The following is a 25,241-nucleotide window of genomic DNA, read 5'->3' as shown; positions in this document are numbered from 1 at the left end:
CTCTCTTTTTTTTGCTTCTCGCAGTTCTTAGGCAGTTCTTTTCTCTTTTTTGTATCTTCTTTGTCTTCATTCTCTCCTTTTTACTCTTTTTCTCGATTTATGTATCAATTTATTCTTCACGATTTATATATCAATATATAAAAAGTTAAAATTGAAGCTGTAAGAAAATTGTATAATTGTCATGCCGATTGCTTTATTCTTGTACAATTGCTTCTAATAAAATAAACATTAAAAAAAAAATTGTCCAATATAAAATTGTCCAGTGCTGAGTGATGCTCTACGCAGTGGTTCCCAACCTTTTTTTGGCCATGCCCCACCTAATCACCTCTAAAATCCTGATGCCCCCCCCCATGTGGTGATATATAATTCTTATCATTTAAAAAGTGAACTCCGTTTCAGCTGAAGAAGCTTAAAACGCCAATACCTTGGTTTAAACAAGCTTCAAAAGAACATGGCATCCATGAAAAAGAAAAATGAAATAAACAAAAGACAGTTAAAGTTCTGAGCAAGAAATTACTAAAAAATTGTTAAAAAAAAAGAAATACAATTGCCCCCCTTAAAAATCAAATTGCCCCCCTGTGGGGCGTACGCCCCACGTTGGGAACCACTGACCTAGAGCGTTTCAGCGTACTACATCCACATCCAGATCCAGATTACAAGCCCCAGAAAAGAGTATTGTCTTTGGGCCACACATCCAGGAGTCTCTGAGCCTCTGATCCTTCAATCATTGCCAGGACTCAGAAGGCCTGAGCTATAGGGAGAGGCCAGGACTCTATTCCTTGGAGCGCAGGAGGATGAGGGGTGATCTTATGGAGGTGTACAAAATCAAGAGAGGAACAGCTAGGGTAAATTCACAGTCTTTTACCCAGAGTAGAGGAATCAAGAACAAGGCATAGGTTTAAGGTGAGGGGGAAAGATTTAATAGGAACCTGAGGGGCAACTTTTTCACACAAAGGAAGGTAAGTATATGGAGCAAGGTGCTGGAGGAGGTAGTTGAGGCAGGTACTATCACAACGTATAAGAAACATTTGGACAGGTACATGGATAGGATGGGTTTCGAGGTTTATGGGCCAAACACAGATAGGTGGAGCTAATGTAGATGGAACATGTTGGTCGGCGTGGGCTAGTTGGGTCGAAGGGCCTGTTTCCACGCTGTATGGCTCTCGATGACTATGGGATTCCTGAATAATAATCCTCACACAGGACAATTATCCAATTCACAAATATCCTGGAGGAGATCACGTCATTGTTTACAGCGTATATATTCATTTTATTTCTGAGGTGGAAGTCAAACCTTTTACTCCAATTTCTTTGCTGATGAATAAGTAAACCATGCCATGCAAGTCAAAAACCTCATCAAGAGCTCAGACCACAAGAGGAAAATGTTGGGTTGAAGCTTGACGGAAACTGGTAAAAGTCCTGATAAAAAATGATTGCAATAAGAAATGAATCGAAACCCTTTCAAAATTCAGGCAAAATGCTCCTCGTGCACAATTTTTGACTAAAAATAGTGGCAGATGTAATTTTCTTTGCAATGTGGGGTAAATCAGAATTGTAACAGATTCTGCAGCCATTCATGAGATGAATGCTCTAATTATTTTGTCACACTCTGCGTGATTTACAGGTAGTCACTCGGTTAATTCATCTGCTGGGTCAGAAGATCCTCGGGAACCTGCAACAAGTACACGGGCCATTTCCAGGTAATGTAATCGGGCACCGGGTTCTGACTTGAGTAACTTTAAAAACTCTTTGAGATAAGACATGGGAGCAGAATTAGCCCATTCGACCCACTGAGTCTGAGGAAGACTGTTCTTTCATCCCCTTGTATCCCTTCGTTGTCACCTCTTCCACGTTCTGCACCTTTTCATACCTCTACTCTCCCTCCCACCTGACTCTCAGTCTGATGAAGGGTCTCGACCCAAAACGTCACCTATATTCCTTTTCTTCAGAGAAGCTGCCTGACCTACTTTGTTACTCCAGCACTGTGTGTCAATGTTCTGAAGACCCAGCCACTTTCATCCATGTCGTCTGTAATTAGTAGAAAAAGAATAGCAGTCCTTAAACACGTCCCCTATGCCCCTGTCCCACTTAGGAAACCTGAACGGTAACCTCTGGAGACTTTGCGCCCCAACCAAGGTTTCCATGCGGTTCCCGGAGGTTGCAGGTGGTTGCCGGAGGTTGCAGGTAGTGGAAGCAGGCAGGGAGACTGACAAAAACCTCCGGGAACCGCACAGGAAACCTTGGGCGGAGCACAAAGTCTCCAGAGGTTTCCGTTCAGGTTTCCTAAGTGGGACAGGGGCATAACTCTGTAATAATATGGTATTCTAATACTTACAAGAGAGTATGTTCTCACTTGCTCAATAGAAGAGAGGTGACATTGGGATGTAAGCAAGACCACTTCTCAATCCTGTTTAAGAAGGAACTGCAGATGCTGGAAAATCGAAGGTAGACATAAATGCTGGAGAAACTCAGCGGGTGCGGCAGCATCTATGGAGCGAAGGAAATAGGCAACGTTTCGAGCCGAAACGTTGCCTATTTCATTTGCTCCATAGATGCTGCCACACCCACATCCCAATTCTGTCGTGAGTGTGATTCCACCCATTGGTGATACTGGAGGCATCAGTGACTATCGCACTACCAGACTGACGAGGAGCTTTCATCTGTGTTTAAGAAGGAACTGCAGATGCAGGAATATCGGAGGTACACTCCGTATCCGACCTCTCTGTCCTGGGTCTCCTCCATGGCCAGAGCGAGCAACACTGGAAATTGGAGGAACAGCACCTCATATTCCGCTTGGGGAGTCTGCATCCTGGAGGCATGAACATTGAATTCTCCCAATGTTGCCAGTCCTTGCTGTCTCCTCCCCTTCCTCAGCCCTCAGGCTGTCTCCTCCCATCCCCCAGCCTCGGGGTCCTCCTTTTTCCTTTCTTCTCCCCCCCCCCATCAGTCTGAAGAAGGGTTTCAGCCCGAAACGTTGCCTATTTCCTTCGCTCCATAGATGCTGCTGCACCCGCTGAGTTTCTCCAGCATTTCTGTGTCTACCTAGGAGCTTTCATCTGTTTATTTTAACCCTGCACACCCTCAAGCTGTATTTTTTCTATTTCTCTTGTTTGTCTCACTTCTTTTCAGGCTCCAGTTTGGGACTGTCGACAGCCAGCAGTGCTGATGTCACGAACCCAACCAGTAACCTCTCCACCGTGGCTGTGCTTCCCGTCTGCGATGAGGTGCCGATATCTGCCTTTGCCATGGAACTGACGCATGCACTCAATGCCATCGGTTAGTACGAGTCCCGTACAGCGACCTCGCGGGAAGCTGGATATTGAAATCCGTGGCTCTGCTAAATCAGCAGCTCTTTGATATTGAGAAAGAGATCAACAACAGCAGCATATTTGAGAACTGTTGCTACTTAATAATCAATTAATAATTTTGAGCCTTGCCTGCGTTTCAGTGAACCTGCACCTGTTTATTTAAAAACTCGGATTGTGGAGTGAGTTCAAGCAACCCGTGTTTTAAGCGGAGGTTACGTGCATGTAATTTAAAAAAAAACATAAATGAAACATATACATGACGACACTGTCAGCAGTAAATTTGAGCAAGCCATTCCAAAGCTATGGATGTGTAAATCAAGCTTTGGTATCAAAGGAACAAGCTTTCAGGACAGCACGCTGGTCTGCATGTAAACATAAAGAACTGCAGATGCTGGTCTATACCAAAGATGGACACAAAGTGCTGGAGTAATTTAGCAGGTCAGGCAGCATCTCTGGAAGAAAAGGAATAGGTGGCGTTTTGGGTCAGGGCCCTAATCTGAGGAAATACATTCTTGCCATAGAGGGAATACAGAGAAGGTTCACCAGACTGATTCCTGGAATGGCAGGACTTTCATATGAAGAAAGACTGGATAAACTCGGCTTATACTCGCTAGAATTTAGAAGATTGAGGGGGGATCTTATAGAAACTTACAAAATTCTTAAGGGGTTGGACAGGCTAGATGCAGGAAGATTATTCCCGATGTTGGGGAAGTCCAGAACAAGGGGTCACAGTTTAAGGATAAGAGGGAAGTCTTTTAGGACCGAGATGAGGAAATCATTTTTTACACAGAGAGTGGTGAATCTGTGGAATACTTTGCCACAGAAGGTAGCTGAGGCCAGTTCATTGGCTATATTTAAGAGGGAGTTAGATGTGGCCCTTGTGGCTAAAGGGATCAGGGGCCATGGAGAGAAGGCAGGTACGGGATACTGAGTTGGATGATCAGCCATGATCATATTGAATGGTGGTGCAGGCTCGGAGAGGCCGAATGGCCTACTCCTGCACCTATTTTCTATGTTTCTGGTCCCGACCCGAAACGTCACCTATTTATTTTCCTACAGAGATGCTGCCTGACCCGCTGAGTCACTCCAGCACGTTGTGACTACCCTGATCTGCATCTTGGCTTCCATTTCTTGCTTCTCACTGGTTATTATAAGAAGATATCTTGAGAACCGGGCATATCTAGCTGGCATTCTCGCCGCTTACCAAGGTGCTCAGTGCCACGATGAGGGAGCTTAGCAGCAGATTATCCTTTGGCCGCTCAGTATATCTGCAGTGTTCCCTGTGAAAAATAAACCACTGTATGTGGAAAAATAAGTGGGGAAAGTTCTTAAAGTAGATATTGTCACTAAAGTTTATTTTATGTTTAAGAAGGAACTGCAGATGCTGGAAAATCAAAGGTAGACAAAATAGCTGGAGAAACTCAGCAGCATCTATGGAGGGTCTGAAGAAAGGTCTCGACCCGAAACGTCGCCTATTTCCCTCGCTCCATAGATGCTACCTCACCCGCTGAGTTTCTCCAGCTTTTTGGTCTACCTAAAGTTTCTAGATTGCTACCTCAAATCCGAGGAAGGACTGCCATAGAGGGAGTGCAGAGACGGTTCTCCAGCTTTTTGGTCTATGAAGAAAGACTGGAAAGTTTTATACTTCTTATAGTTGAGAGGGGATTCTCAATAATCCCATTCTGGGGGTTGGACAGGCTAGATGCAGGAAAATGATTGACTAAGCATTAAAGACTAAGCACTAACCTGCTCCTTATCTGGGTTGAATAGCCCCCCTTTTCAACTTGTTGGCCGCACCAAATCCCTAAGCCAAGCAGGGGACTCCAACAGCCAGCATTGAAATCATCTTTCTAATCTCTGAACTGGGACTGCTTACTTGCTCCTTGCAATCAATTAAGTCTATCCAGATTTAGACTTGTAATTGTTCTGATCTACACATTTTCCCTGATGAAAGCATTGCAAGATTGTTAAAGTAGTTATTGTGGATGATTGTGCTGTGCTACTGAGAGGTTTGAGGGAATACAAAATGGGAACTCTGAGCCCAGCCAATTGATATAATGTCTATTTTGCTAATTGCTTAGAAGAAAGTTCACTACGAACATATATAAAGGCATTAGCAATTGCTCTTAGCTGCTGTCTTATGTTTTACCAGGCCCAACATTGCTGATGACCAGTGATATCATTAGACAACGCCTTGGTGCATCAGCATTGGACAGGTAAGGGAACGATATTTGTACACTTCGAGAATACTTCCAGCTACTGCCGCGAGAAATTGCAGTTTAATTTAATACTTAGTGATAACTGATGTTAGGCATAAATGACATTATTAAATTGTAAGCCTATGAGGTTATAAGCGGACAATGTATTACCCCATATAATTACCAGTAGTTTAGAGAAACAACATGGAAACAGGCCCTTCCGCCCATCGAGTCCACTACAACCAGTAATCACTCGTACACGAGTTCTATCCTACACGTTAGGGACAGTTTGCAGAAGCCAATTAGCCTGCAAGTTTCCAATTTGCTTCATCGGAGCTGCTGTTTCGTGACTGACATTTTGAAGTGGTGAGAGATAAGTGCTCAAGATGGGAGAAACCTCTTATCAGATGATGTCTTTCACAGTATGATACAGCACAGAAACAGCTCCATTGGTTCACCAGTCGCTGCCGCAAAAAGGCTGGCAGCATCATCAAAGATCCACACCATCCTGGCCACACACTCATCTCCCTGCTACCTTCAGGTAGAAGGTACAGGAACCTGAAGACTGCAACGTCCAGGTTCAGGAATAGCTACTTCCCCACAGCCATCAGGCTATTAAACTCAACTCATACAAAACTGAATATTCATAGCCCATTATCTGTTTATTTGCACTTTATCTGTTTATTTATTCATGTGTGTATATATTTATATTATGGTATATGGACACACTGATCTGTTCTGTAGTCATGCCTACAATGTTCTGTTGTGCTGAAGCAAAGCAAGAATTTCATTGTCCTATCTGGGACACATGACAATAAACTCTCTTGAATCTTGAATCTTCATGTTGATCAACAACACGTATCCACACTCTCCCTTTTATCTGAGCGGCGCAGCGGTAGAGTTGCTGCTTTGCTACGCCAGAGAACCGGGTTCGATCCTGTCTATGGGTGCTGTCTATACGGAGTTTGCACGTTCTCCTGGTTTTCTCTGGGCGCTCCGGTTTCCTCCCAAACTCCAAAAATCGTCCCTAGTGTGTAGGATAGAACTGGTGTACGGTGGGTTAATGGTCAGTGCAGACTCGGTGGGCCGAAGGGCCCGTTTCCACTCTCTATCTCTAAACTAAACCAGCACTTGGTGCATAGACTTGCATACTTTGGTGATTTAAGTGTTTGTCTGGATTTGTGTGTTAACATATTCCCACTGCAAATAACATTAGTTTTATTTGTGCTTCATCCCGCTTGAAAGCTTGCTCCGGTAACGTTATTGTAACGCAAGTGTAAACCATAGTGCACTGCTGAGCATTATTTTACACTTCAATACTAAAGGCACAAACACCAACTATTTCTCTTCTCTGAAATGTCTCTGCATTGTTTGGGATATGTGATAACCCCATAAATATTATTTGCCTGAGTCCTATCAATGACTAAAGCACAACAAATAGAAAATCTTAAGCACTAATACCTGTTGTCCAAAGCAATCATTCCTCCACTAGTCCTTCTCCTTATCCATTGTGGTGACCTATTTCAAAGAGTTATATTATATTCAGTCTGGATTTTATCGACTGCATTTAGACCTACAAGCAAGAATAGTGTATACACTTTGAGCCTCTACTGAGGCATGAATCCATCCCAGAAAGTGTTTGCTGAAGGTTTTCAACAAGGCTAGTGCCCTAACGGTTTCAACTGAGTACCTCACATCAGAGCCCAGGGCTCTTCTCAGTTGAGTTTATTGTCACGTGTACTGAGGTCCAGTGAAAAGCTTTTGTTGCGTGCCAACCAGTCAGCAGAAAGACAACACATGATTACAATCGATCCATTTACAGTGTATAGAGACATGATAAGGGAATAATGTTTAGTGCAAGGTAAAGCCAGCAAAGTCCGATCAAGGATAGTCCGAGGGTCATCAAAGAGGTAGATAGTAGTTCAGCACTGCTCTCTGGTTGTGGTAGGATGGTTCAGTTGCCTGATAACATCCGGGAAGAAACTGTCCCTGAATCTGAAGGTGTGCGTTTTCACACTTCTATATCTTTTGCCTGATGGGAGAGGGGAGAAGAGGGAGTGGCTAGGGTGTGACTCGTCCTTGATTATGCTGCTGGCCTTGCCGAGGCAGGGTGCGGTATAAATGGAATCAATAGAAGGGAGGTTGGTTTGTGTGATGGTCTGGGCTGCATCGACAATTCGCTGTAATTTCTTGTGGTCTTACATGGAGCTGTTCCCAAACCAAGCTCGTTTCTGGCTTCTATGTTGTCTATAGGCTTTGGACACTAGGTTTGCAGAGCATGTGCCTTACTAACATTGCACCTTGAGCAACTGGTATCTCTTCTATACTATTGTAGCATCCATGAGTACCGTCTCTCAGCATGGCTGGCCCAGCAGGAAGACCTACATCGGATCGTGCTGTACCAGACTGACTACAGCATGACGCCTTGGACCCAACGCTGTATTCGACAAGCTGATTGCATCTTGATAGTTGGTCTTGGAGATCAGGAACCCTCCTTGGGACTGGTAGCATGAAATTTTGCATAACATTTTAATTCTCGAACATAGCTGATTTTGTTTAACATATGAAGAGATGTCCGCGTGTGTCTGTCTGTCTGCGCGTTTGTTTGTGCTGAATGTACTCTGTCGTCAGTATCATTAAGATAATGTCATTGATTGAATAACCTCTTGACTCTCATCATGACTAGGAAAGAACAGGGGAAACAGGATAGGAAATAGGACAGGGCTCTGCCAAATCACGCCTCATACAAGATACAAGATACATTATGGAAAACGAAATGCCGTTTCTGCAGGATTAGCAATAGCCCATACACAACTATAAGCATCTGTGAAAGGAGCCAAAGGCCAAATAAACTCTGGTAGCACTCTTCCCCCACCCCCGATGTCATCTAAGTAGCATTGTCACACCCGGGTATTATTACCTTTTTGACCCCCGAAGAGATTTTGGCGTGGTTTGATGTTCTGCTTAACCCCGCCTCGGGCTGGAGATCATACAGACTCATAGAAGCACGCAACACAGAAACACAGAAGGCACTTTTAGCAGTAAGACCATAAAAAGCAGGAATATCGGCCCATCGAGTCTGCTCTGCCATTTAATCACGCCTCATCTATTTTTCCCCCTCAATCCCATTCTCCTGCCCTCTCCCCGTAACCTTTGATGTCCTTCTAATCAAGAACCTATCAATCTCAGTTTTAAAAAGTACCCAATTACATGGCCTCCATCGCTGTCTGTGTCAATGAATTCCACTGATTCACTACCCTCTGGTTAAAGAAATTCCTCCTCATCTCCATTCTAACAGTGCATACTTTTATTCTAAGACTGTGCCCTCTGGTCTTGGATTCTCCTGCTACTGGAAATATCCTCTCCACATCTATTCTTATCCTGTGCTGACCATGAGGCCAATCAACCACTGTATAGACCATGAAATCTTAATCTGCCTGAACAAAGATTAAATATTTTGTATTTTCCAATTAGCGTTTTATATAATGCCTCGACAAATTTCAAGTTTGCATTATCTCGTTTGATTTGAAGCTCAAAGTGGAACATCTGTCTCCACTGAGATCGTCCTCACTCCTCCAAATGCCACCAACCCCCATTTCATTTGATCATTGCTTTGGAAATTACCTTGTGATTCGTTCCTATATGTACAAGTGCAAATGCGATAGGTTTTCTTCTCTTGGATGCTCATGATTCTGTGTCCCGTCTCTGCAGCTGGAGCAGATGTTGGAGAACACAGCAGTGCGAGCACTGAAGCAACTCATCCTGTTGCACAAAGAGGATGGCCCCAGTCCTTCCCGGACCGTCGAATGGCTGAACATGAGGAGCTGGTGCTCCGGGCACTTCCATATCAAGTGTCCACGCAGAATCTTCTCACGTCGGAATCTTCAAAAATTGGTGATTTAATTTTCTAGCCTCCCTTACCGACCCAACCTGAATTAACACAGAAGACTAAAGGGCCTGTCCCACTTGGGTGTCATTTGCGTGTAATTTACGCAACATCATTTACGCGCATGGTATGCATTGCGCGCGCATGGTGCGTGGTGACGTAGGCAGTGACGCGCGGTTGCGCGCTGCACCCCAGGATTTTGGGATGTACAAAATCTTTGTGCACCATCTTTGTGATGTGCAAATGACGCCCAAGTGGACAGGCCCTTAAATACAACTCGCATTGCATAGGGGCTTCATAAATGCTGGTAACTTCCCCTGAAGTCTGGACATACAAGGAAGCACAAAATGAACTTCAAAGGTTCAATGGTACTTCGTTGTTTTGTACCTCAGTAGAGTGAAATTCCTTTTCTGCACACAGTTCCGTAATCATCATATATTCATAGACACAATGATGTATTCAAGACAGAGTCTTGGGACTAACAAAATCAAAGGATATGGGGAGAAAGCAGGAACGGGGTACTGATTTTGGATGATCAGCCATAATCATTTTGAATGGCGGTGCTGGTTCGAAGGGCCGAATGACCAACTCATGCATCTATTTTCTATATTTATGCAATCATACTTGAGTACAAGTGTAAGATAATAGATTACACTGAGGCAGTATACAGAAGTGTCGTCTGGTGTCGTCTTGTACCCCTCAAGTTCAACCGACTCCAACTGGTCCACACCAAATCCTGGCATCACATCACTCCATTCCTCAAACAACTTCACTGGCTTCCCATCTCCCATCGGATCACCTACAAAATCCTGATCCTCACCTACAAAGCCCTCCACCATCTGGCCCCCCCATATCTCACTGACCTCCTCTCCGCCTACCAACCCTCACGGTCCCTCGGATCCACATCAGCCGGTCTCCTCTCCATCCACAAGTCCAACCTCCGCAGTTTAGGGGACAGAGCCTTCTCCAGGGCAGCTCCCAGGCTCTGGAACTCCCTCCCCCAACTGATCCGCAATTCCGTGTCCCTCACCATCTTCCAGTCCAGCCTCAAGACCCATCTCTTCACCTCTGCCTATCCTTAGCCCCACACTCCCCCTCCCTTTTCATCTGTGCATTAATTGCCTCATATTGTGTTTTGAATTGAATTCTGTCTTTACTTTGTGCACTAGTCATGTCTCTACTATTATTTCATTCCCGTTACATGTTTTTCCTCTACCTGCTAAATTTTTGTAAGGTGTCCTTGAGACTCTTGAAAGGCGCCCATAAATAAAATGTATTATTATTATTATTATTAAAGCAAAGACTACCTGAAATTAGAGAAGTCAATGTTCATACCGCTGAAACTACCCAAGTGAAATATGAGGTGCTGCTCCTCCAGTTTGGGGTGGGACTCACTCTGGCCATGGAGGAGGCCCAGGACAGAAAGGTCAGATTCGGAATAGGAGGGGGAGTGTGAAATCTCCAGCACTTTGTGTCTGTCTTTGGTTTAAACCAGCATCTGCAGTTCCTTCCCACTATGCACACTATGTCGGATGTCTCTTGGAACATGGGATTTCAGCGAAAGTTAAATATTTTTCATTTTTCTAGACGGAGCTATATGAGAATGTCTTTCAGAAACCCGTGGACCGACACAGTGACTTCTCCCGGCTGGCCCGGATCCTGACGGGGAACACAATTGCATTGGTGTTGGGAGGAGGAGGAGCCAGGTAACTGCAGCACATTCTCATTTGTTGCATTATTAAGGCTGAGCAGAAAGACCAGTAGGCACTATTCCTCCATGGTTATTGTGCCACATAGCACAAAGCAGGCCCTTCAGCCCAACTCGTCCGTGCTGCCCAAGATGCTCCATGTAGGACTTTGTCCTCCCACATTTTAAACTTTCTAACGGGGATCGATCGATCGCTGGTTGGCATGTCCTCGGTGGGCCAAAGGGCCTGTTTCTGCTCTGTATCTCTAACCTAAACTAAACTAAACATTACTTTAGAGATGTAGGCAGTCACGGTGGCGCAGCGGTAGAGTTGCTGCCTTACAGCGAATGCAGCGCCGGGGATCCGGCTTCGATCCCAATTACGGGCGCTGTCTGTACCGAGTTTGAACGTTCTCCCCGTGACCTGCGCCGGTTTTCTCCGAGATCTTCGGTTTCCTCCCACATTCCAAAGATGTACAGGATTGTAGGTTAATTGGCTTGGTAAATGTATAAAGAATTGTCCCTAGGATAGTGTTAATGTGCGGGGATTGCTGGTTGGCACGGACCTGGTGGGCTGAAGGGCCTGTTTCCGTGCTGTATCTCTAAAACTAAAAAAACTAAATATAGCATGGAAACAGGCCCTTCGGCCCACTGGGTCCGCGTTGACCAATGATCACCCTTCTTACTGGCATTATGCTACACACTGGGGATTAATTTCCTCCCTCCCATCTCTCCCTCATCCTCGCCTGCCCTTCTTCCTCTGCCCTCTCACCTGTTTCATCACTGCCACCCCCATCACTCCCCTCTCTCTCACTCCCTTCAGAGGATGCTCGCATGTGGGTGTAATAAAAGCCATGGAGGAGAGTGGAATCCCAGTCGATATCGTTGGTGGAACGTCCATTGGGTCATTTATTGGCGCATTGTACGCAGAGGAGCGGAGTGCAGTGGGGACCAAGCAGAGAGCGAAGGAGTGGGCAAACGTGAGTGCTCGAACGAAGCTTTGAAACCTTTTTATCCAGGGTAGAAAGAACTATCTGAAAGGACAAACTTTCCCATTGCCGAGTTTAAGGCACTGTCCCACATTCCCGAGTTACTCACGAACTCTCCCTTGATTCGAACTCGGGGAATGTCGGGAAATGTCTGTAGCGAGCTCGTAGGAGGCCGTAGGAGTCCCTAGATCTTTCGCAACGGCTCGTAATGCCAGCCGGTGGAACTCGGGGCATCAGGTAAGTCGGGACGTTTTTTCAACATGTTTAAAAAAAAAAGCTCCGCGTACCTACGAATGGCTATTACCGTAATTCCCCGAGTTCGAATCGAGGGGAAAACTCGTGAGAGTTTGTCAGTATCTCGGGAAAGTGGAACAGGGCCTTTACACAAAGTGAAGGACTGTCATGCATCTTTCATTTCCACACAACAAGATTCCTAGAACAACACAGGAGCACCCACATTATCTGTGCCGAACATAATGCCTCGACCAACCCTTATCTGTCTGCGTATCATCCATGTCCTTCCATTCCGTGCACACCCAACTACCTCTCCACCGATCTCTTCAATGCCACTATCGTATCTGCCTTTGTCACCACCCCCAGCAGCACCCACCATCCTCTGTGTATCATTGTGCCGTCTCTACCACTTCCACTTGTCCAATGTATCCGCCAGAATCTGTGTGGGAAAAAATGTCCCTCAAATCTCCTTTGAATAGATCCCTCTTATTTTAAACCTCTGCCCGCTAGCTTTAGATGCCCCTACCATTGGTAAAAGATTCTATCCATGCCCATCGAAATCTCTACAAGATCATCCCTTGGCCTCATGCGCGCCACAGAGTCATGCAGTCACACAGCTTGGGAACATGCGTCACCCTTGACCCAACTTGCCCATGCTGACCAAGATGCCCCATCTGCACGAGTCCCACCTGCCAATGCTTGGCCCATATCCCTCGAAACCTTTCCTATCCACCTGCCATCCAGTGATAACATAGAAACATAGAAAATAGGTGCAGGAGTAGGCCATTTGCCCCTTCGAGCCTGCATCGCCATTCAATATGATCATGGCTGATCATCCAACTCAGTATCCTTACCCTGCATTCTCTCCATACCCCCTGATACTTTTAGCCACAAGGGCCACATCTAACTCCCTCTTAAATATAGCCAATGAACTGACCTCAACTACCTCTGTGGCAGAGAATTCCACAGATTCACCACTCGCTGTGTGAAAAATGTTTTTCTCATCTCGGTCCTAAAAGATTTCCCCCTTATCCGTAAATTGTGACCCCTTGTTCTGGACTTCCCCCAACATCGGGAACAATCTTCCTGCATCTAGCCTGTTCAATCCCTTAAGAATTTTGTAAGTTTCTATACAATCCCCCTCAATCTTCTAAATCCTAGCCAGTACAAGCCGAGTCTATCGAGTCTTTCTCCATATTCTTCAAATACTGAGCCTGGTAGCTCAGTGCAAGATTGGAAGTCACAAGTACTGTCTGGAGTACAGTTTGGGCAAAGGGTTAATTCAAGAAGAGTTTCATGGTTCCAGCTGAGATCATTCAACCTTTTCCTATCCTTTCTTTACAGGCCATGAATTCTGTCTTTAAAACAGTGTTAGACCTGACCTACCCCATCACATCGATGCTCTCTGGCTCTGCTTTCAACACGAGCATTGCTGATGTCTTTGAGGATAAACAAATTGAGGTAAGCTTCAAGCCACAGTTGATCCCTCTTGAAAGTAGCGTGCATGGTATTGTACAAGACCTTATGAAGTTAAGCTTAGATGGCTTGCAATGTCCAATGTTAAGGTAAGACAGTTCTATGTGAACTTAATGCATGTTGACTACTAGTGCTTCCACAGAGATTGCACCTTGATTTTTAGAAGCCACTCTGACTACTGCTCCTTGAAGGTAGACAAAAATGCTGGAGAAACTCAGACTGAAGAAGGGTCTCGACCCGAAACGTCACCCATTCCATCGCTCCACCCTCACCCGCTGAGTCTACCTTCGATTTTTCCAGCATCTGCAGTTCTTTCTTAAACATTGCTCCTTGACATTTGTTTGATATTTGAGCTAATATTTAATCCTAGAAAGAGTGTCGTACTGCTAGTTTGGTCATGCCATGTACTTGTAGACCAGGTTCAGCGGCGGCATGTCAATGTAGTTAAATCAGCTTCAGTTGGTCAGTTAAAGTGTTATCCATTGGCCCTTCTATTCAAATAGCTTCTTGAAATGTACATGTAATCTTCTGCAATGAGAGTATTGAGCTTAAACATTTATTTAATTGCCTGCATACCCTTGCTTAGGGTTGCCAACAGTCCCATATTAGCCGGGACACCCCGTATATTGGGCTAAATTGGTTTGGCCCATACGGGACTGCCCTTGTCCCGTATTTGTCCGCCACTACCAGTTGCTCATCAACTTACGACGGGGTTACTTTCCAATAAACCTCTCGTAAATCGAAAATATCGCAAGTCGACAATGCGTTTAATACACCTGCCAGAAGCTTGTGGGTTTTCATTCCCTGGGTTAGTTATTTCCCCTCCTCCCCCCTCCCCCTCCCCCCCCCCCTCTCTCTCTCTCTTCTTCACTCTTCTGCCTCTGGGAGTGTTTTTAATTTCCACGTCTTAGTTATGAAATCTCTTTGGCGTCTCTCAACCACCCCCGCTCCCACCACCACCCCCGTTCGGTCGCTGCGCTCACCAATTCCCTGAACACCGATGCCCCTTAAATCTCCCGAGTGCCAGCCCCCCGTAGAAGCAAACACATGCCGAATTGTCACAGGCAGGTGTAGCGGCTCTGAGATTTTATCAGCCGGCTCATCAGATCTGTTGCTGTTCGATGTCCATCTCGCCACCTGCAAGATGGCTACACGATGCACAACTTTTCCACCCGTGAGTTTGCAACTCTCTCTCCTTTTCGGGCTCATACCTGCCTTTTCACCCCCGGGGATTTGCCCAATAATCTGCCTATAAAATCGGCCTGCAAAGGGCCCGACCCAAAACGTCGCCTGTCCATGTTCTCCATGCATGCACCCCGACCTGCTGAGAAACTCCACCACTTTGTATCTTTAATGATTTTCAACAGACTGATTTATTCCTAGAATCGTAGAAATTTACTGCATGACTGGAGCTCATCTAATGGGCAATGTTTTCTATTAGGACGTCTTGCTTATTTCATGTTTCATCTATTTTGTATTTTTATGACTGTTGGTAGATCAATTTCCCTACTGGGATGAATAAAGTCGTATTGTATCCTTGCTACCATTGCTTTTAATAGATCGTGACCTTTTTCTCCCACCACCTCCCCTCCCCTCCCTTCCTGCTCAGGACCTGTGGATCCCGTATTTCAATGTGACGACTGATATTACTGCGTCTGCAATGAGGGTGCATAAGGATGGTAAGAATGTCCACGTGTGCTGTACCTTCATGCCTGGTTCTGTGTGTAAAGGCTTTGCATCCCATCCATGACTACCCTGCCTCCTGCCAGCAAGATGCTTAATGCCATTTACATGCCCGTCCATCTTTAGGTCATTTCCCCCCACTCCCCCTCTGTAACGTGAAGGGTTCAACGGATTGAACGAGGGTCCCAGCAGCACAGAGGGAGAAATTCTGTTGTATGGCTCCTGTGCGTTTTGTACATTCCTAAAACTCTTACTGAGCTAAAGGCTGAAGTTGACTCATTTTCTGTGGATAGACACAAAATGCTGGAGTAACTTAGCGGGTCAGGCAGCATCTCTAGAGAAAAGGAATAGGTGTCTTCTCAGGTTGAGACGTCACCTATTCCTTTTATCCAGAGATGCTGCCGAAACCAACTGAGTTACTCCAGCATTTTGTGTCTTTCTTCAGTATAAACCAGCATCTGCAGTTCCTTCCTACTCATTTTATGTGGATCTGTATAAGGAAGCTGCCCAGGGCACCACCTTGATCACTTTCACATGATAAAACACAATGAATACCAGTGAAATGGAGCTTCCCTGATGTTGCTGCTCTAGCCCTTCACACTGGCATAGTGCTGTAAATGTCTCCTGGCATTGTGTAAGAGAATCCCATGGCATGTTGACCATAATCCCGCTTTGATATTGTGGGAGAAGCTTAGTTTTTGAAATAAATTGCTATCCTACTTAAAATAAAATTAAGGAAGAGTCATAGGAAAATTAGTAGATGTTAAATACTAAATTAGTATCTCAGGGGCCCATTCTATGCAAGAATTGGAATTTGATTGTAATGGGATGCTTAATGAAAAGTTTCTTCAATTATTCCTCTCCAAGTATCCTGTTGGCTTCTCCGTCTGCTTCTATCCAACGTTATGTCCGGACTAGAGGGTCTGAGCTATGGGGAGAAGCAGGCTGGGACTCTATTCCTTGGAGCACAGGACGATGAGGGGCGATCTTATATTGGTGTATAATATCATGTATAAAATCATGAGAGGAATAGATTGGATAGACACACCAAGTCTCTTGCCCATACTAGGTGAATCAAGGACCAGAGGGGAAATTAGTTAATAGGAATCTGAGGGTCACTTTTTCACACAAAAGGTGGTGGGTGTGTGGAACAAGCTGCCAGAGGAGGTAGTTGAGGCAGGGACTATCCCAACATTTAAGAAACAGTTACATGGATAGGACAGGTTTGGAGGGATTAGCGCAGCTGGGACATATTGGCCAGTGTGGGTAAGTTGGGCCGAAGTGCCTGTTTCCCCACTGTATCACTATGCCCTTATTTTACCAGGAATTTGCAAATCTTATTATGCAAACTAGACAAAAAATGACGACATCAGACAAAACTGTTAAAATTTTCATTGCTAGTGAGTCATAGAAACATAGAAAATAGGTGCAGGAGGAGGCCATTTGGCCCTTCGAGCCAGCACCGCCATTCATAGTGATCATGGCTGATCGTCCCCGATCAATAACCCGTGCCTGCCTTCTCCCCATATCCCTTGACTCCACTAGCCCCTAGAGCTCTATCTATAGAAACATAGTCCTTTTATACTGCCCTCGGTACAGGGTTGGATCCAGGAGAATATTTCAGCAATGGTTTCCTATTATTGTGGAAGCTTGCATTTCTGCTTGAATCCTTCCTCTGTGGCCACCACAAGTTCCCTCACTGCACTGCAATCCCTTTCCCTGCTCATTTGAATCATGCATCTTGGCCTGGCAGAGGCACAGTAGTCAGGGAAGGGTTTCTCACCATGTCAGTGTTTGCTTTCCGTGTAAGAGATCGCCTTTTTGAATGGTGCGGGCATTTGACCCTTTAAATTGTAACTTACTAAATCCACCCTTCAGGAATGTGATTTTTGCAGCTATGGCCAAAGCCTGTGCAAGTGATCCTGCTCTTGCTTGTTTGCTCATGTGCAGTTTAAAAGCAGCTCGAATCTGGAGTGTAGCAAACTGGTGCAAATTAGATCTCGAAAATCAAAGTGCTCACAGGTCCGACCTTGGTTGCAGTGGAGATTGATATTGTCATAGCTTGGGCGGTAGTTTACAAATCAGTAAGCAATAATGCATGGCAATAATGCACCTGCCTTTGTGTTGTCAGCATACGTGGGTACAATGGACTCTCTCCCTTCATCCAAGTCATCAGTCTATTGCAACTCGCTATTTTCTACCTGTGTCACTCCCCTGTCCAAGCTAATCTTTAACTTCCAACCTTCTGTAGTCTCTTCTTGTGCAGTAACCTATTCTGTGGTATTTCATCGAATGGCCTTTTGAAAATCCAGATACACCACCTTTATTGGTTCCTCTCCATCCACCATTTGTCAAAGAATTCTAGCAAATTCACCAAACACTTTTTCTAATCCTTTTCTTAAACAACATCAAACTCGTCTTTGATGTTATGACTTTTTTAAATGTCCTACCAATGCTTCAATAATGTATTTCCCTAATGGCTGCTCTGAGTTTCCTAATGACTGGGGTAACTGGCCTATGAGTTGCAACTTTCTCCCTACTTTCTTGAAAAACATTACATTTGCCATTTACAAATCCACTGGGATCTCTTTGGTATCCAGAGAATTTTGGAAAATTCTGAACAAAGCATCCACTATCACTGCAGCTGGAATTTTTAAGATCCTGTGACTAGGTCCATGGCATTTGCCTCACCTGATGCTTTCCTCAAGCAATTGTTTTAAGTTCCCCTCTCCCTATAAACTGTTAGCTCGGAACAATCGTATTGTGCAGGAACACATGAGTGGTCACGAGGGCCTGTCCAGCTTATGCGATTTTTTTCGCCGACTTGCCAGCACCCGTCATAGTCGGAGCAGGTAGCCGAAAAATGTCAACGTTGAAAATCCAGCCGCGACCAGAAAAAAGTACGACTCTTTGGGCGACTACTCATGACCATATAGGCGTCACTCTGCGACATATAGACACGTGGCGCCTGTATAGTTGTGAGCAGTCGCCCAAAGAATCGTAGCTTTTTCTGGTCACCGCTGGCTTTACAAGATGTTGAACATTTTCGGCTACCTGCTTGCGACTATGATGGGTGCCGGCAAGTCACCGAAAAAAGTCACGTAAGTGGGACAGGCCCTTCAGAAACTAGTGGGTTTTTTTGTTTACACAGTATTTGGTTATTCCTATATAATGTGTGAGCTAATCCAAAATTTTTGATTGGTTAATGTAGATCCAAAGGTACATCCTTTTCGACAAGGTATCTCTGTGAGCGGGCAGCATATGAGTAATAGTAACAGCATTAACAGGATTACTGATTTGTGTTAATAAGAACCTTGCATGATCACGAGTTATCATTAAAGTGGAACACTCAGGTTTTTCACCATTTTATTTAATTTGCTATTTTTGCATTTCCTCAAATAATGATAAACCCTCAAATAAGGGTTTTTATCCCGCCCTGTCCCCGGAAATGTAAACCTAGCCAAAAAAAAAAAGAATCGGTTGGATAGAGTGACATGGTTTGTGTGCAAAAGCATAATGGTCTTCTCCTTTAGTGAATCATGGCCTTACTGGCGTGACCATTTTATTGTAATTGCCAGAGAGACTCGTCTGTGGGTGTCGGCAGTTTAGAGCAATATAACATGGGATCAGGCCCTAAAGCCCACTGAGTCCACACCAACCGTTAATCACCCCTTCGCACTAGTTCGATGTCATCCCACCTTCTCATTCCTTGCACACTTGGGGCAATTTACAGAGGCCGTTTAACCTACAAACCCGCACGCCTTTGTGATGTGGGAGCACCGGGAAGGAAGAATCCCATGAAGTTCACCAATCATATTTTAAAACAGTTTTATTATCTCTTATAGAAGGCTATTTCCTACTGAAATAAGATCTCATTACTGTTAATTGTGAATTTAGCAGTTAGTTGTAGCAGGTTCCAAGAGTTGTTGCCTTTTGAGGTCCCCCCTATCCCATTCTCCTTGACCTGTGACAAGTGCTTGCACTTGTACCTTCCACTTCACTTGCGTACTTGTGCATCTCCCTAACTGTCTGGCTGTTCTGCTTCTGCATTGTACCTGAGTTTACATCAAGTGCCACCTGATGCAAGGGGTAACCAGAACCATGCAGCTGCAGCCAAACCTATTGTCCGCCATTTTAAACCAGCTTGACCAGAAATAGTGGTGAATTTTAAAAATCGCTTTAAGTCTTGATTGAAACCATAACAGTTGGCTGAAAATTGCATTGCATCATTAAAACTCCCCAAAGTTAGAAGAATATTACTCAGTGTTCCTCTTTATTGATTTTATTTTTTCATTAACTTCCATGTATTGAACTGAAGCAGATGGAGCCTTAACAGCACAGAAAAGCCATTCTGTTCTCTTTTAGATCGGGTTTGCACACTTGGCTCTTTAAGTTTCTTTCATAAGTTTCCGGGAGATTTAGTTGCAATCCTTATTTTGGTGGTAGATGCGAGCCTGCCGGCCTCCTTTGTTAAAACTCCTATCTGATTCTGTCACCGATACTAAGCTGAGCTGTTCTTGGGACATTGCGATCCACAACTCCTTGTCCTACCCTTGAGAGTGGATGTTGTCATGTACGTAAGTGTGTGTATGTGTGTGTGTGTGTATGTGTGTACGTGTGTGTGTGTGTGCAGGGCCGGATTTATCTATAAGTTAGACAAGTTTAAGCTTAGGGCCTTGAGGTCTAGGGGGGCTCCGGCCAAGGCAGGACACCTACCGTTCAACTCTGGGCGGGCCCCCCTCTCTATCTCTCTCTCTCTCTCTCTCTCCATCTCTCCGTGTCCGGGCCACCGGGTCTCCAGTCTCCGCTCGCTCCATCCGCCGGCACAGCAGGCCGCCTTGCACATGTGCATTGCTGCGGCCTGCACGTCCTCCCCCATGCCCCCCTGCACATGCGCACAACCACGGCCAGCACATCATCAGCCGCCCTGCGCATGCGCACTGCAACAGCAACTGGTCGGCGCTGGGCACTTTCTCCCTCGCTTTGAATTGTGGGAGATTTGGCCGCCATGGCTGTCCGGTTGCTGCCTCGCCGCCAGCGCTGAAAACCAACGCGGAGGGGGCCTCACAAGTGGAACAGCTTAGGGCCTCTCTTCATCTAAATCCGGCCCTGTGTGTGTGTGTGATGCTCCTCACCCCCTCACCACTCCCCAAAGCTTTGGTTTCCTGTCTCATCGTGGTAGCATTGCTGAATAATAACATTCTTACAAAACCAGCACCAACTCATAACTACATTTATTAACCCATAGTTAACCGAAGCGTAACTTTTCACCCAACATTGTGTTTTTTTTTATCTTCCTTCCCTCCCTATTCCCTTTTTATATAAAAAAATATTCTGTTTTGACCCTTTCAGTTCTTGCCTTTCCTTGCATTAAAACAAATGTTTAGCTTTACCTGCCATTTACAGGCTCTGTAAAACAACAGTGGTGAGTATTGGACAATAATGCAAAAGATTTTAAATTTGTCCTGTTTTTAAAAAGAAAATACAGCCTCCTGAATGTTTGCTGTTGAGAGCTAAAATGTACCATTGACAAACAGTCTTCCGTTTGTGTTGCAAACAAGAATATTTTCCACACTGTTTCGCCTGCTTTGACAAAGCATGGTTATCCTCTTACCATGCACCTAATCTCAGCAGTGAGTATTAGAGTCTATAGGTCTGAGAATCTCAATGACTGTAAATACTGTGAGTGGGCACTTTGTCACTGTCAGGATCGAAAGTCCCCAGAGGCTGACTCCACCACATCAGTGTAATTGAAATTTATTTCTACTCATGGTAAATATATATTGTAACTATTCCCATACTGTTCAAGGTTCAAATACGGGCAGTATGGTGGCGCAGCAGTAGAGTTGCCTTACAGGACTTACAGCGACGGAGACCCGGGTTCGATCAAAGCCTCAAAGCCAGAGTTTAGTTTAGTTTATAGATACATAGAAACTAGGTGCAGGAGTAGGCCATTCGGCCCTTCAAGCCTGCACCGCCATTCAATATGATCATGGCTGATCATCCAACTCAGTATCCCATCCCTGCCTTCTCTCCATACCCCCTGATCCCTTTAGCCACAAGGGCCACATCTAACGTCCTCTTAAATATAGCCAATGAACTGGCCTCAACTACCTTCTGTGGCAGAGAATTCCACAGATTCACCACTCTCTGTGTAAAAAATGATTTTCTCATCTCGGTCCTAAAAGACTTCCCTCTTATCCTTAAACTGTGACCACTAGTTCTGGACCCCAACATCGGGAATAATCTTCCTGCATCTAGCCTGTTCAACCCCTTAAGAATTTTGTAAGTTTCTATAAGATCACCCCTCAATCTTCTAAATTCTAGCGAGTACAAGCCGAGTCTATCCAGTCTTTCTTCATATGAAAGTCCTGACATCCCAGGAATCAGTCTGGTGAACCTTCTCTGTACTACCTCTATGGCAAGAATGTCTTTCCTCAGATTAGGAGACCGAAACTGTACACAATACGCCAGGTGTGGTCTCACCAAGATCCTGTACAACTGCAGTAGAACCTCCCTGCTCTTATACTCAAATCCTTTTGCTATGAATGCTAGGTCTCGTTGCATCTCCCCGTTGCATCTCGTTGAATCGGCCACCATTCAGATAATAGTCTACTTTCATGTTTTTGCCACCAAAGTGGATAACCTCACATTTATCCACATTATACACATTACAACGCGGAAACAGGCCCTTTAGCCCACCAAATTCACACCGACCAGCAATCCCCGCACACTACACTACCATACACACACCAGGAACAATTTACATTTATACTGAGCCAATTAACGTACAGGCAAATATGTCTTCGGAGTGTGGGAGGAAACCGAAGTTCTCAGAGAAAACCCACGCGGGTCTACCATAGGGTAGACATTCAGAACCTTTGTCCCAGAATTGAAATGTCAACAATTAGAAGGCATAGTTTTAAGGTGAGAGGGACTCACCACCTTTAATGCAAAAAAAAAAAAAAAATCTCGCCCCACACATCCCCTTTAAACATTGTTCCCTCTCACCCCTTCCCAGTTCTCCCATGGGCTACTGTCACCCCCTACTTCCTTTCTCCCCCCCCCCCCCCACCCAGACGGCAGTCTGAAGGTCTGAAGAAGGGTCTCGACCGATTCCTTCTCTCCATAGATGCTGCCTCTCACCTGCTGGGTTTCTCCAGCGTTTTTTGTGTACTTAAGAGTTCGTCATGGCATCATGTTCGGCATATTCCCTCGAAAATATGTTAAAAGTAACAGAAATTGGCAGCAGACTGCCACATATGAAAGGACAAAAAAAATCTGTGGGTTTAACTGCACCAAACTGCCTCAGAATAAAATGACGCACCTTTAGAAAGGAGATGAGGAGGAATTTATTTGGTCAGAGGGTAGCGAATCTGTAGAATTAATTGTAGAGAGCTAGATAGGTCTCTTAAAGATAGCAGAGTCTGGGGATATGGGGAGAAGGCAGGAACGGGTTACTGATTGGGGTTGATCAGCCATGATCATATTGAATGGCGGTGCTGGCTCGAAGGACCGAATGGCCTACTCCTACTGTCTATTGTCTATAAGTGCCACAGAAGGCCGTGGAGGCCAAGTCAATGGATATATTTAAGACGGAGATTGACAGATTCTGGATTAGTAAGGATGTCAGGTAGAAGGCAGGAGAATGGGGTTGAGAGGGAAAGATAGAACGGCCATGATTGAATGACGGAGCAGACTTGATGGGCCGAATGGCCTAATTCTGCTCCTACGGCTTATGGACATGAAACCTTCCTCAATCCAGTTAACTAACTCAACTTCTCAACATAGGATTTCCTTTTAATATTCCATGATAAAGTTTGAAGGGAGCAATAAAGAACAGGAGAAAACTGCTGGGACATGAGTTCTCCTCCTACCCCCCCTGTCCAAAATGCATATTGGCTGGGGGACATCATAGTAAATCTGTTTTGATTTTGTTCCTCCTAAAATATCTGCACCATCAAATTGCTTCTTTCACTTTTAATGCTCATTTAAAACCAGTCTGCTTTTGTGATTTAGTGTCAAAAATGTTTTCATTGATACCACTGTTGTGAGAACCATTGCTGTGTCCATGGCAGGTAGTCAATTGCATTGTACTGCAGATAGCCACAACAAGCTGGAGTAACTCAGCGCATCAGGCAGCATCTCGGGAGAAAAGGAATAGATCGAGACTCTTCTTCAGACCGGCGACCAAATGCGTCACCTCTTCCTTCTCTCCAGAGACGCTGCCTGTCCCGCTGAGTTACTCCAGCTTTTTGTGTCTATCTTCAGTGTAAACCAGCATCTGCAGTTCCTTCCTATACATTATACTGCAGTTTGCTCAAATATGGCCAAATTAACAGTAGCCCAAAGCAAAGCAGTCGCTGTTTAAAGCGAATATAATGTCCTTGAAGGACAGGAATGCTTGCAAGGAATTTTCTGCCCCCCCCCCAACTCTTCAAAGAGTTCTCCCAATTGACCCTTATCATGCTTTATCTCTGTGCTTGTGTCCCCTTTATTTCTTTCCCCTCCCCTTCCCATGCTGTTCCACCTTGCTGTTCGTTTTCTTACTCTTCATCTTCATCCAGCAGGCAGCATCTGGCGTTACGTCAGAGCGAGTGCATCTTACGTCCCTTATTTGCCTCCTCTCTGTGACCCCAAGGACGGGCATTTGCTTGTGGATGGCTGCTATGTAAACAATGTCCCAGGTCAGCACTACAATCACTTCCTATCTACACTGGCCACGTGGAGACATTGGAAACTTGTGGCTCGAAAGGAAACGGCATTTGGGTGTTTGCGATCTCTTTGCCTCCCCATCGATAATCAACCATTTGGATATATTGCAGATCCTTAAAGTTATGGAAAATATCAATTAAACCACTGGTTGTCACCAGTAATCTCCTTTTCTAACAGGACTGTGTCAGCTTTCTGTGCTCAACGGCCAGATGCCTCAAACTGCTTTGTTTCCTTCTGAACCAAGTCTCTCTATGAAGGTTTATTGTCCTTTCGCCCAAGGGCGGGCATGAGGTGGATAAGTCTTGCGTGTGGACCCATCTTGCTCATTGGCAGCTGTGCTGCAAAAACTCTAAATCTACACAGCATCAAAGGAGTCTCGCAGCCGACAAACTGGTCTGGGTTTTATCATGAGATGGTTATCTGCCCAGTCTCCAGGTGACTCTTTCATTTTATTTTGACATTGTCACCATTAATCAAATTAATAATACCGTTACTTGGTATACTCTCCCTCAATTGTCATTTAACAACAGCCTGTCGCACCAAAAGCAACTTTCAAAATCATTGCATCCTGGCCAGATGCTCGCTAATATAAACTTTATTAGTGAGTAAATCAAATGAAGAATCTTACAGTGGAATCTCATTCTTCCCATCTGTGGAACAAGGAGAATTGGCAATTCTCACTCCCAGCTGAGTCCTTCAATCCCAGACCTGAGCGCAGATACATTCTGAATTGGGGTAAGCAAGGTGGTTCTGGTTTTAAATAAGCCATAGGTGTGAACGCCTCCAAAGGCACGTGTGTCTCCTCCCTGAATGAATGAATGATTTAATAGTTTTATCGGCCAGGTATTCACATACAAGGAATTTGCCTTGGTGCTCCGCCCGCAAGTGACAACACGACATACAGTGACAGTTAGGAATGACACATAAAACATTAAACATTAATAATAAAACATTATTGATTAAACGTGAATTAAATAAAATACCAGAGCAAATGGAGGCTACAGATTTTTTGGGCATTGAGTCGAGCTACTACTCGTGGGGAAAAAGCTGTTTTATGTCCCCTTT

The 25,241-nt window shown here is 44.9% G+C and overlaps 1 protein-coding gene across 3 annotated transcripts in view; it reads left to right on the top strand.

Annotated features, from left to right (window-relative positions):
- The window catches only part of LOC129714464 (patatin-like phospholipase domain-containing protein 6), a 109,903-nt gene that overhangs the window by 62,109 nt on the left and 22,553 nt on the right, over positions 1-25,241 (top strand). Inside the window, exons 21-30 of one of the 3 annotated variants that reach the window (XM_055664072.1) lie at positions 1,625-1,700; positions 3,130-3,276; positions 5,461-5,524; positions 7,842-8,010; positions 9,218-9,400; positions 10,980-11,098; positions 11,903-12,059; positions 13,647-13,763; positions 15,388-15,457; positions 24,032-24,148. In XM_055664072.1, coding sequence (XP_055520047.1) covers positions 1,625-1,700; positions 3,130-3,276; positions 5,461-5,524; positions 7,842-8,010; positions 9,218-9,400; positions 10,980-11,098; positions 11,903-12,059; positions 13,647-13,763; positions 15,388-15,457; positions 24,032-24,148 — 1,219 coding nt within the window. Of the gene's footprint in view, positions 1-1,624; positions 1,701-3,129; positions 3,277-5,460; positions 5,525-7,841; positions 8,011-9,217; positions 9,401-10,979; positions 11,099-11,902; positions 12,060-13,646; positions 13,764-15,387; positions 15,458-24,028; positions 24,149-25,241 lie in introns of all 3 variants that reach the window. The other 2 variants (XM_055664071.1, XM_055664070.1) reach the window with 2 other exon arrangements.

This window comes from Leucoraja erinacea, chromosome 39, assembly GCF_028641065.1.
Source record: "Leucoraja erinacea ecotype New England chromosome 39, Leri_hhj_1, whole genome shotgun sequence".
Classification (NCBI taxonomy): domain Eukaryota; kingdom Metazoa; phylum Chordata; class Chondrichthyes; order Rajiformes; family Rajidae; genus Leucoraja; species Leucoraja erinaceus.
Note: the sequence above shows the minus strand (reverse complement) of the source record. Positions and strands in the feature narration are given on the sequence as shown.